The sequence below is a fragment of the Necator americanus genome, chromosome V (genome assembly GCF_031761385.1).
Source record: "Necator americanus strain Aroian chromosome V, whole genome shotgun sequence".
Classification (NCBI taxonomy): Eukaryota; Metazoa; Nematoda; class Chromadorea; order Rhabditida; family Ancylostomatidae; genus Necator; species Necator americanus.
In genome coordinates, this window is record NC_087375.1 from 11,010,691 (window position 1) to 11,023,823 (window position 13,133).

Here is a 13,133-nt window from a genome sequence, read left to right on the forward strand (position 1 = left end):
AGGACCTAATTCTGTTCTGATGCTAAATCCAGAAACAGGTAAAGAGCAAATCGAACTCAAAAACAGCTGACGTTTTCTGAGGTTTATTCAAAACAAAATGTCCTGAAGCTCGGTGCATGCACGTAAGCGGCTGCGTTGGATGCGGCGCGGTTGAGGTAACGGTCTGGATCGAGGTGGGAGCATCGCTAGCTTCACTCGGACTGCAGCGATGAGTGCCCTTAGCAAGGGTCCGCCCTCGATCACAGTTGTTACGCCGTGCCGCTTCTAGCTCAGCCACGTACGCAACCAGACCTAGCTTCGTCGTTTTGTCCTAACCACACTCATTTTCGGAGGGAATCCTCCGCGTGTTATGGATATTTGTGATTAGAACCGCTGAAAAATCTATAGTTCAAGTCCTCGCACATTATTGCCTTGGTGAGGTGGATTGAGTAACGTTGTGAAACTCAGCGTACCTCAAACGGTAAGCTAATAAGCTTCCCTGAGCCGGATCAAGTGGAAGAACGTCGGCTTTTCGTGCTAAAAATGATGATGACTGATAAGTTATAAAAGAATTAAATATGTCATATTATTTGCACACTTCTAAAGATCCTTCTCCAATCTGGTGATAGGAACAAAAAGAGAAAAACAAAACCTCTAAGAATAGACAACACGTTAAGAGATGATGAAGAAAGTAACTTATATGCAGCATGAGATTCTAGGGAAGCAGTAGGTTCGTGAGAAAAAAATGAATAGAAGGAAGAAAGAACGTAGTGGAGATGAGTGGAAGTGCTAAAAGAGTGAAAAAAGGAAGTAAAAGGATAGAAAAAAGGAAAATAATGGAGAACTCCTTTAATAGAAGAGAAGATAAATTTCACATCTCAGTCTCTCTCCACAGTGAAGCACTAACTACATATGTCTGACTACTTTGTTTTTCAGAGTTTTATCTGTTGTTGTGCTGTAAGAGACACCGACGAGTATATAACAGTAGGTGTGTTCTTTTAGCATCACATTATTGTAACCAGAAATCTTGTTCTCTGAAAATTAGATTTGAAGATTTGAATCCTTTAAAGCACTACATCACAAATCTCATGTGGTGAGGGCATCCACGGGAAACACTAGAGATGGGGTTGTAGATTGCGAGATCCGAGATGATTCCGCTCATCTCTCGCTGATCGCCGTAGAAAAAATAGCGTGGGAATTTGCTTTAGTTCCTACGAGGTACGTTACAACGCTCCTCTGTGTACCACGTTAGGGTCCCCTAAGCAGCCTATTCATTGGTTTCACTTGAGTAGGCTGGTGAGAAGACATCACACTTGGATGTGCACGGGGGTGGCACGTTGCAACTAAAATCGTCGTTGAGAAAAAAAAAAACGGCGCGGAAGACGATGCGACCATGAATTCAGTTGCAGATTACTGGGTATGCTGCCTTTAAAGGCATTACGCCACGAATCTGATGTGGTGCTGGTTTCAGGTGGGTTATGCCTATACGGGGTCGTAGATTATGGGGATTAGGGTGATTTCGTCCACTTCTTCCTAATTGTCGTAAAAAACGGCCCGAAAGATGCGGCTTCGAGCGTTCCGCGGCGCTATTTTCTACGAAGAGTTGTGTTGGAGCACGCCAGCCTTGCGGCCACCCACGCCACATCTCCCGGGCCGTTTTTTTCGGCAATTTGGAAAAAATGGACGGAGTCACCATCCTCCCCATAATCTACGATCCAATATAGGCATCATCCACCTGAAATCCGCACCACTCCAGATTCGTGGGTGATGCCTTTAAATAAATATCAGCAGTATGGATTGTTCAGTTGAAATGAACGATTATGTGCTCAGTGCCAATCAATATTTTCGGGACCCACCAACGTCTTCGAGTTCAATTCAGAATAACCTATGAAAGCGTGTGCGACCTATACAATAACTTGTGGAGACAAGCAAACAAGCCATAGTTTGTCAACCGGTGAAAGATGAGAGGCTTGGTCCTCGGTTGGTTTCCAGACACCAACTGTGCAAATCCTATGGTGCCTGCAGAGTTAAGAAAACAACGATATAAGAAGAACTTCATTCTACTCGTAACTTTCTGCCGCACCGTCCTTCGTTACCGTATCACTAACCAAGAGCTAATTCGTCTTTCTGCTGCATGCGGCGTCAGAAGCTGCCATTCTGAAGTGCTCGATCAATAATCATCAGCTGGTTGTGACGCAGACATATTACGCTTTCAGCTCTATGAGCTACACTCCATTTCTCAGGAAGCAGAGTTTGCAGTCGCTAGTTCCTCCTACTAAAATTTCTGGAATTGAAAGAATGCGGATTAGTCACTTGTACTTCATGAAACGTATTTGTATTCGAAGAAACACAAGTGGGTATCTGCAAATGCTAGTAAAGTATAATAAAATAACTGCGCCAACACAATAAAAATAAAATAAAATATAAAATTATTTATAATAAGAGTTGGTAACAAAATAAGAGATATACACTACAAACTATAATGGGTTTCATGAACGAAGTCCAGAAAAACGTCCTCACAGCTGCAAATTCTGCGGGCAGCCTTACCACTCTGCTGTTTTCGAGTCAAAACCAGAAGTTCGGTGTTGTTGCGTAAGCGGCTGCGCTTCGAGCAGCATGACGGTGCTAGTGATTGGGGTCCAGGTAGATCCATCGCGAACTGCAGTGATGATCAATGCTAGCGAGGGTCCCACCTCGGTCCCAACCGCTAGCTTCAATTCTCCGTCTCGAGCGCAGCCATTTACGCAACTGCATCAAGCTTCATGTCGTTTTGACCCAAACGTGACCCACTACCACTAAGCCATGACAGCGTTCAACAAAAAGAATTAGTGGCTTATGTTGTATGTTATGAGACTTAATGGATGTAGCTACACTCTCGATAGGATACGTCCATACTTCATGAACACGCTTGTGTTTCACGCCTACTTTTATACTTTCTTTCAGTTATCGAAACAAAATTTGTGTAGGGCCAGGGCCAATTTCTGTAGGGCCGCCACACTCACCCCTTATATAGATTTCAATATCTTTGCTTTCTTTCCGCTCTGAGTTCAACAATGGAAAAAGTTCTCATCAGGTGAAACATAAAGCCTACTCCCCATGAATCTGACATGGTATGGATTTCCGATGAACAAACTTTATACGGGGTCGTAGATTCCAGGATTAGGGGCGGTTCCGCTCATCTCTCCTCAATCGTAGTAAAAAAAAAACGGCGTGAAAGACTCCGTTTTTCACGACGACTTCAGCTGCACCGCTCACTTGTACACGCGCAGCATCCAACTGCGCAGCGCAGTGAGTTCTCCTCGACTGCCTATTCAAGTGAAATTAATGATTAGGTTGACACTTTGGACAGTTAGGGAGGGATGAGCGCAACCACGCCTGATCCCGCAATCTAAAATCCCATCTCTAGCTTTTGTCGTGGATTCTCTCACCACGTCAGATTCGTGGTATGCTAATTTTAAAGTCATCACCTCACAAATCTGGAGCGGTACGGGTTTCAGGTGGGCAATGCCTATACGGGGTCGTAGGTTGCGGGGAGGAGGGTGACTCCGTTCATCTCTCCCTGTATCAACGTAAACGAAAGGTATTTGTTTAGTGTTTTCTTTCAAAACAATACAATTTCTTTCCAAATATTTCTTCTGAAAAAGAAGGAATACTTGGAAAAATATTGGAAAAAAACAACATTGTTTTTTCCCTTGCGTACTGCAAGAAAGAGGTGAAGTACCTCCTTCTTGCAATACGCAAGGAAAAAAAAAACTTAAAAAAAACTGTGATTTAAGATTTTTCCCTAACCAATAGCTTTTGTGACAACTTTTTGTCTAGGTTTTAATAATGTATCGTATTCAAGAATGTCTCAGAAAGAAAAAAGAACAATTACGTCTCAAAATGTCGTTGTAAAGAGTAAACTTGTTATGATAAACAAGTGTACTGTTCGTCTCTCAATGTTAGGGCATAACAATCCCCCCATTCTCTACTTCCAGAAAGGCCTTAAAAACAAATGCAAAGAAACAACGCCCAAAGGAACCGAGCCAAATGGCATTCAAGCGAGAATCGGTCACAATATCAGTAGGCTACTTCCGCAGCTTCTTTACTTGATTATCTATTAATTCAGTACGCTTGATGGCCTACCAAAACAAAGGGCAACATAAAACTAGTTCAGTACATACATAGTGAACAGACAGAAACAGAAAAGGAGAGAAGAGGTGAGGTACGGTTTCGGTGGTCGGGTGGTTTGGGGTTTCCGTTTTCTATTGCCTTAAAAAAAACAGCCCGGGCTACAATTAGTAAACATATAGTGAACAGGCAGAAACAGAAAAGGAGGGAAAACCTCGCCACAAGGCTGGCGCGCTCCAGTCGAACTCCTTGTAGAAAATAGTGCGCCAGAACGCCCGAAGCCGTATCTTCCGGGCCGTTTTTTTTACGGCAATTAGGAAGAAATGGACGGAATCACCCCTCTCTCCATAATCTACGATCCCGTATACGAATACTCCACCTGAAACCCGTACCACTCAGATTCGTGGAGTGATACGTTTAAATGTCATTTGCTTTGCAGGTTTAAGTCGGCTCCACAGAAGATTTTGAATAAATCACTACCATTTCAAGCGTTTCGGTCGTAGCTGTAAAAAAAGTGTAGAACTCCGTTTTTTCAAATTGCCTCTGTTGTCCTTATATAATTTTGATAGAAAACAGAATTTGTTGCTTTATGTTAGGAAAGACCAACGAGCCCTACACACTCCATCTACAACGTTACAGTGGGTGAACGCCGACTGCTCACTCCCTCCATCCATCCCTCTCCCTGCCCACCAATCCGAATGCTATGTTTTTGTTCCATAAATTTTCTATGGGCATGCAGTGAACATCAGTCATGTTTGCGATACACATACACAGCATTTCACATCCGTCGTCGTAGCACTGACATTAAGATTTCACGATTGGATTATAATTGAATGGGAAGAAGGAGGAAACGGGCCTCTTTCCCCTGGGCCTCATTTCCGATTCGACTTTTCTCTTCAAATGGCTGCGGATAAATCAGACAGGTGTATAGGTTGACAAATCGACATATTCGTTGTTTGAGCTTTCAAGTGGTATGATTAGTGGCCATCGGTTGCGGATTACTGCGTTTATAGGCAAACTGTTTCTTCAGGATGACGCCACTTTCATCGCAATGGATCGAAAAATATTCCAACATTTTTGTCAGATCTATTTTTCGTGATCCTGAGATATGATCTACAGTTCCACTTGTAGCAATGAGATACAAAAGTAGACTTAGGATTTTCTTTGTTGGTCAGATAAGACGTTTCAACTTTTCAGTCTCCGAAGATGGCGATGATGTCCAGTTTAACTCAGAAAAACAAACACTGAATCATCATCAAGTCGAAGTTCGTTGAAAAATAAACATGGAGCTTATTTTTTTCTTCTCAAACATACCTTTAGGCACTCCACAAACAAATACTCGAGCCAAAACAAGGAAACCAACCATTCATTTCCGTACGTGTTTACAAAGGACAAATATGGCGTTGTGTCGTCGTATTGTCGTCGTGGATGCCCAGGTCATTGCCATACGACATGCGTTCGCAAGTTAAATTTACGCAGAAATTTGCAAGAAAAAATACTGAAAGATTCGAGGTAAGTACTAGCCAGTGTGTTGCTGTTTGAGTTTGCTTACCGTTTGAGTGCTTTCTTAGGGTGATGAGGCGCTTGAGGGGATAAATCACTAATGGCTTTGAACTTTCCAGGCTCTGACGAAGGCGATAACGCCGAAACGTTAGCCGTTGTTTAATAAAGACGATCAGCACCAACCTTGGCTACAGCTCAAGGAAACCAATTAAAAACTAAAAGGTTCCCTGCAATGCAATGGGGTGGGAGAAGGGATTAAGAAGATTGCTGAGTGATGACGTACAAGAAGAAATCAAAATTTTCGAATTTTAAAGAAACCTTAATTATCCCTTGCTTGTTTTTTCTTCAGAAATCGAAGAACGAATGTCACGAGTCGACGGATCCTTTCCCCGATCTGCGAATTCAAACCTCGGTTCCAAATGTGTCCATTCAAATTTTCCAGCGCTTCCTGAATACTTTTCATTCCTGTTTCATGTGTGAAAAAACATACAACTCATCTCATTTGGAAAAATCTTTCTACTGGAAAATAAATCTTATTGCGCAAGAATGATTTAAAAAAACGACGCTCTTAATCAAATAACTTCAATAAGGAATCTTAGATCAAAAAAGGGAAGTTTACAAGTAATCTCCTTCGAGAATTTTTAAATTAAAAAAAGAAAAAATCTTCGTATAAATGGAAAAGTTCTCTGAATTATTTCGTTGCGGTCCGTTCCGATATATTTTGATTAAAAAAATATAAATGGATCAATTGCTTCACTCGTTTCTTAGTTACAAGGAAAAAGCAACTATACACTATGGATTTGTTAACGAGGTATTCTTAAGTACAGGAATGCAGAATTTCTCCGTCTTCTGATAAAACGTTGGAAAAAATCTACTCATTTTAATTATTAGACGTTATTAGATCTCGGTTATTTTTCCTCTTTAAACGCATCGGAACGCTCTCTAAGCAGCTGAATACAAACAGGAAAGAGATTTATTTTTACTCCGAAATTACTGATGTAACTTTTTTGTGTCGCTTTGCTCCTGGACATAAAGTGAAAGGATAAAGTGTCTGGCGTTAGTCAATCCGACGATTGGGATACGCCAACTCGTTCACTTCGATTTAGAATTATTTCGGCTTTACGAAGACGTAACTATACAATTACTTGCAGCGCCAGAGGGTTAGTTGGAACTGGAGCGGTTTCGAACCATCGATCGATCGGGCAGAGACAGCTGAACCTGTTACCGTCTGCGCTACACCTGCCCTCCTTGAAATAATCCTCGATGTACATCTTTTTTTCTCTTAGGAATATTGAGGTTGTAAGTGTACAAATAAATCGTGTACAAGTGTAAAAATAGTGCATAAATGTAAAATAGTGAGAGTGAGTGCCATATGAAAACAACACTGCCGGTAGATTTGTTCCATTTCTTTCCGTGGAAGGCGAAGTGGACTTCAAGCAGTGGCGGAGACCAAGTGTGCCATTGATCCGTTCCAAGTTTTTCACCTAATTAGGTAATTCACCTAAACGATGGCAATCATCATCGAGATTTCGCCATTTCCCAGCACTTTGTAAGCGACGCGGTACGAACGGAGCGAAAGGACGGACGATGTTTACGAGTACGTCGCTGAGGTCGACGTAAATGTATGTATCGGCCTTGCCAAATTCATGTTTCACAAACATATTCGGACACTTTTATCACCTTTCGTAATCTGAACCGATGAAAAAACCATATAGAAAAAGGTCTGCGCGCTGCACACCTGTGCGGGACTTACAATCAAGGACATTCGCGTGCATTGCAAATTACTAGTTAAAGTAACAGATATTATCCTGGAAAAAAAAGAAGAGGAACCTCTAAAATTTGCTGGATTTTGAGAAGAGTTAATAGTCACTAACCCCTACTAACTAAGTTTCTCTGCCGTTCTCCTTGAATCACTTTTCAAAAAGTTTTATTTCAAGAATTTCTTTTTGAAATAATAACCGTTTCAAATAGCCGTTCCATGGATCCTCAGCGCTTCACTAGTTTACTAACATTTGAGAACGAGAGCTTTCACAAGCATTTAGATCCTATTCAGAAGAAAACTGCACAAAAATTAGGGAAGAAGTATTTTTTAACAGCACTTTTTTTTTGGAAAATACAAAACTGTGATGCAAGAACCGGGAGAAATTCCCTGAATTTGCGGACCTGCACTTTTTTTACAGTATGTTATTCGCTCGTCTACGCACAGTGAAGCGAAAACCACTCGGAGTAGATGTAGAATAAGTAGAGTTTTAGTCCCACTGATCATTCCTAACTATCGATTGGCTCACCAACAATAAGAAGACGGAGTATAAATCACTCGTCGGATTTCCCATTTCAAAATACTGTTTTGAACGTAGACTAGATCAAATGGTATCCTCCAGGATCATGTTCATATTCCTGGCAAAATTTATGGTTACAAAATTGCGCGACCTGATTTGATCTGATTTTCTAATTCAAATTTTCTGTATGGTTCAAGCCATAAGTTTTTTTTTGCAACATCTTCTTCCCTATCTTTTTATGGCGCTTGTTTTTTCCGCTCCTCTGGGTGTGTTCTAGAAGAATGCCAAAAGAATGAAGCGAAGAAGAAGAAATTAGGCTAGAGTTCGGAATCGCATGGATTTTATCTCATGTGCGTTTATATTTGAAAGTGATTGCACTGCTTTTTATGCGGGTTCAAAGCGATTTTTTGAAGTTACGTTAGACAATGGCTTATCTATCATTCCCCGTTGCTCGAGGAAACAATTGTTCGTATGATTTAGAAGGTGTTCGAGGGAAATAATTGGCTCTCAGTGCTTCTCACCAAACAATCCTCGTCTCATCTCCTTTTTTCACGTTGGTACGCTCGGTGTAGAAGACGTGATCTACAAATTGGTAAAGAATACAGCTAAGAATCGAAGTTAGCTGAAAACCTCATTATCTCCGGAGATAAAATCGGTGTTTGTAGGAATATCTCAAAAAAATCTCAGTGAAGAAGTTGACGACAAAAATTGGCCCACCTCCTTGTGAATTCTATTATGGGAGCCAAAAATTTTATGGAATAGTCAAGATTACAAATTTTACAAAAATGCAGGTGAAAATACATGTGTGGATAGAAGTTCACGAGTATACGACAAATTTTCAAATATCCCATTACTTCAAAAAACATTTTCTATTCGTAATCTATTTTTAAGCTTTTTTTCGCTAGCAGTAATATGAACCCTATAAAATTAGCCAAAGTGAGGCTTCAAGAAATCGTATGGTTCGCGTTCGCGAGGAGGTGCGCGCCTTTTTTTTTGGTCTTTTTCGAACCTCTATCCCTCAGACTCCTAAACACTAACGCGTTCGTAGTAAGGAGAAGCAGTATATGTTGGAATAGATGGAATTCTAAATTACAAAATGATTAAATTCATCATCTGCATCTCACTACAATAGTAAACATATCTTTATAAAATATAGAATATCTATGAATATGATTTTTAGTCTTAAAAACTCGCTTTTTAACTCTTTCAAATGTTGCGATCCACAGAATTTTTGTTTTCTATCATTATCAGCACCTCAGTAAGAATAACAAGAATCAAATAAAGTAGATTGTAGCCCTAATGAATCAAAGCAAACTTCGAGAAATCTTAATTTTTTCCCACCAAATCACATCATTCTCAGCCATTTTTCTGAATTCTTCACGATAACAAAAACATTAAAAAATTCAAAATCATTGAAAAAAATTTAAAAAAATAGAAAATAAAAAGTAATTTCTCTAAAAAATCATACTATCATTGTTTTCGGGCAAAACAGTTAAATTTACTTGAAAACTTAAACTTGTATTTGTTTATCCAGACTCTCCTGGATCAATTCCTGATAATCATTTAATGTATATCATCTGTAACATCATTAATAGGATTTTTCCCCCGTATCAAAGCAATTTTTCTTTCAATTCTTTTAAGGTTGATGGGGACCTCTGGCAGGATAATTCGGAGGAATCATTTAAATTTTTAAGAATAGGGCGCCCTCCATGCATGATTTGACGCGACCATCGCGACCATTGCGCTGCAGCGCGGTGGTTTCAATTAAGGTTGATCGAGGAGTCCGTGACAAACGTGAGCCGGTGTACTTGGTTCGCTAATCGTATGCAAATGTTGAGGGCTGTCCAGGGGCTCCGGGAGGTCGTTCTGCGTTTGTTTTTTGCACTCTCCGCGATTCATTTATTGCGCATTGCACAGGCGTTCGCCCAAAGACACCCCTCACACAGACGCACACACACACACATGCTTTTACTCGGCACCACCACCATCAAGGTCATAGCGACTGGGTGGTCTTTCCTCTATTATTGAAACTTTTCTTCTTTTCTTTTTTTCCCCGTTCCAGGAAAGTTTCATACGCATCGATCCAGAAAACAGAACGATGCCCGTTCTTACATTTATCTCCTCTCAATTTCCCAGGAAAAAAAACTCTGACACGTACTAGTTACATTTTAAAATAGGAACAGTTTGAAGGTTTAATACCAAAAAAAAAGAACTTCCACCCACCACCTCTATTTTTCTTAAGTAATGCGAATAACTCCGGCAAACTTTTAATTTATGCCTTAGGGTTCAGCCTCTCACGATTTTTACGCATTGATTTTATGCTAATGCTAAATACTTTGTGAATTTCTAGAGTGGAGCCTGAATTTTGGCAAAAAAATCAATTGTCTGTCTGATCTCCTTGACAGAAAACGCCCATTGTTTTTTTTTTTTTTGAAATTTGGTTCATCAGATGAAATTTTCCGCCAATAAAGCCATAGGACAAAGAGAAATTGCTAGAGAGGATATGAAGTTCCTGTCTCGTTTTGAAAAAGTTAAACAGGAGAATCACTCAAATTTTTGGAAAAATTTCCCCAATTTTTCCAATTAACTTTACTTACCCATTTTTGTTCCATTCTAAAGCTACTTCTATCCATTGACCGTAATCGAAGATTTACGAGTTTACAGTGTTTTGCAAAAAAAAAATCGTTTATGGAACTTTTTCCTTTGTCAACAACGTACACTGCGTATCAAACATAAACGCTGCGTAGAAATCGAATACAAGTAAAAAAAACGTAGGAAAAAAACGTTGTGTTGACTTTTTGTCATTACTGCAACTGTATGTGAAGAGTAATTTTATTCCTAACAGTGCCAGATGTTGATTCCACGTTTACGGTGAAGACTCATCTTCTGGGGTCAAAAAATGAGTTAGCAAACAGATTGAGACAGTTTCTTTTCAGGAGTTCTCTTTAATTCGTTTCGAGACTGTAATTCGAGATTTGCTAGATTTCCATTTAAAAAGTTGCTGAGGAACAAAGAAGAAGTAAATTTTATCCGCGTATTTCAAATTCTATGAGGATGTTTGTGACCTGCTCAAATAATTTCTGTGGAGATTGCGAAAATTACAGTGCTTTGGTGGTGGTTTGCCACATTGGAAAGTTTCAAAATTTACAAGTCGCTTTGCAGTAAAGGTGTTCGATTATTTATATACAAACAATCTTCGAATATTTTTTTATCAATAAACAATAGAAGGATCTTTTAGAAAAATTTCCAAGATCCACGTTTCCCATCCTTCAATTAGTCACAGTGATGAGGCAGTTTCAATTCTTAGCAAATCTCTAATCACACCAGTTGTGTACAGACCCTTAACTGACGGAAACAAATTCAGGTCAAGTGCAGGAAGTAAAAATCCAGGTGTTAAGAGGATTTTCCGGAAAAGAAAATCCTCCCTGGACTATTGCATTCTTTAGGATTCGGAGAAATTAGAGAGGAGAAGACACTAGCATTTTTGATCTTCTTAGAAATTTGGAGGAATGCCCGCTCACAGGAGAGATCAGATTATATTATACTCAGTTTATATATTTATTTACAGATTTTATTTACTTATTTGCATCTGTTATTTATTTATTTACAGATTATATTATATTCAGTTATTATATTTATAGTATTTATATTACATTTACATTCAGATCAGAGATTTTCGATCACAACAAACTTCTCACGAAGCTAACATTATTTATGTAACAGAAATTTTCCATCATTAGCTGCAGATCGATACGGAAGCGGTTAGATGTAGTATTTTTCCAAATGTTGCATGCTACAAGAAGCTGAATATCTTATTAAAGCGACTGACCAAACTGTTTTGAACCAGAAATGTATGCGCCCAGAAATCTGAACCAGGAAAATCCTACTGTTTTCTGGAACAGACACGCAATTGACGTAACTCCCGTCAAGTACTGAGGAGAACAAGGAATGTCGTTCTTTGCTAATTCTTGTCTAAATCGCCACCATATACTACGCAAGGTTACCTGTTACCTGTACCTGGTACCTGTTACCTGGTATCGTTAGTTATCCAATTATTTACTTATTTATGAGATTATATCTATTTCTGACAGCGGTGGAATATCGACCAAATAAAAATGGTGTCATAGTTTTAAAAAAAAATTAATAAATAATTATCGCTTTCAACAAATAATTTCCAATGACTTAACGTCTACTAATTAACCTCCATGAAAAAACTGACACATTTGGAAATTTGTTCTTACGGTGAGAAAGGGACGTTTATACTAGTCCGCGCTGTTTATACTTCACTTTTGTTGGTCTATCGCTTGATACTACATAGTAACTGCAACACAAATATTGCGTCGAATGATCGCATCGCAAATCCACGTCTGAAACAACCTCAGACAATCGAAAGCGACCGAAATAGTATGGTGCTCTAGGAGTGCACCAGAGAAACAAATTACCACGAAGTGTATGTGTGGTGTGCACATACGATTGCAACATTTCGTGCAAGCAACATCCCTAATTCAATGATCTCCGAAGTTCAGCACTTTTTTGGATTGGACTAATTTCTATGTGGAGCTTGTTTTTCTTTTTTTTTTCACTTTTTTTAATGTTCGTAGAAACCGTTTTGAATGACATTATTCAAGCACTTAAAAATTTCTGAAGAAGTTTGAAAATGAAGGAAATTTAATTCTTTAACTGACACATTTATTCTTCTATAATTTAGTTTTAATCTTAATCACCACACCCCTAATTTTTCAATTTCTCTCGAAGTTAAATTTGGATATAGACTATTCAGAAAAATTAGTGCTGTGTTCAGAAACATCTCGCTGCTTCTCAAAACTTTCAGCAAATCATTTTTTCCTGTTAGTGAGAAGCAAAAAGGAAAAGCCAAAACATTTGCCGTCAGAGAATATTGGGTTTTGGTGTTAAGAACTAAAAATCTACATAGAGCATAGCTTGAAAATAGTCATCGTGCAATGTTTTAAATTTCTTCGTTTTCATAAATGTTCCAGGATTGTTTTTTAATCTTGATCAATGGTGAATCGAAAAAAAATACCAGAATGAAACATTAAAAAAACATTTTAATGTAGAGATTTCAGTGAATAACATCAGAGAATTCATGAAAGATGCTGTTGAACGCATAAAAATTTTACTTTCCTGCGATTCCCCGCCATATGTACATATACGCATTTTGCAAATTTAGTGTGTCAAATGATCACCGGAAAATTCAACTAAAGTGAGCTACCAATGTATCTTTTTATATTCCATTCGTTGTAC

General features: G+C 39.0%; 1 protein-coding gene across 1 annotated transcript; it reads right to left on the minus strand.

Moving 5' to 3' along the window:
* Positions 1 to 5,526: 5,526 nt before the first annotated feature.
* RB195_013524 (uncharacterized protein) lies at positions 5,527 to 6,863 on the minus strand (the record flags this gene model as incomplete). Its single annotated transcript, XM_064203383.1, has 4 exons — positions 5,527 to 5,587; positions 5,642 to 5,714; positions 6,001 to 6,040; positions 6,738 to 6,863. 4 exons carry the CDS (start codon positions 6,861 to 6,863, stop codon positions 5,527 to 5,529), a joined length of 300 nt encoding a protein of 99 aa, XP_064059264.1.
* Between the last annotated feature and the right edge of the window lie 6,270 nt (positions 6,864 to 13,133).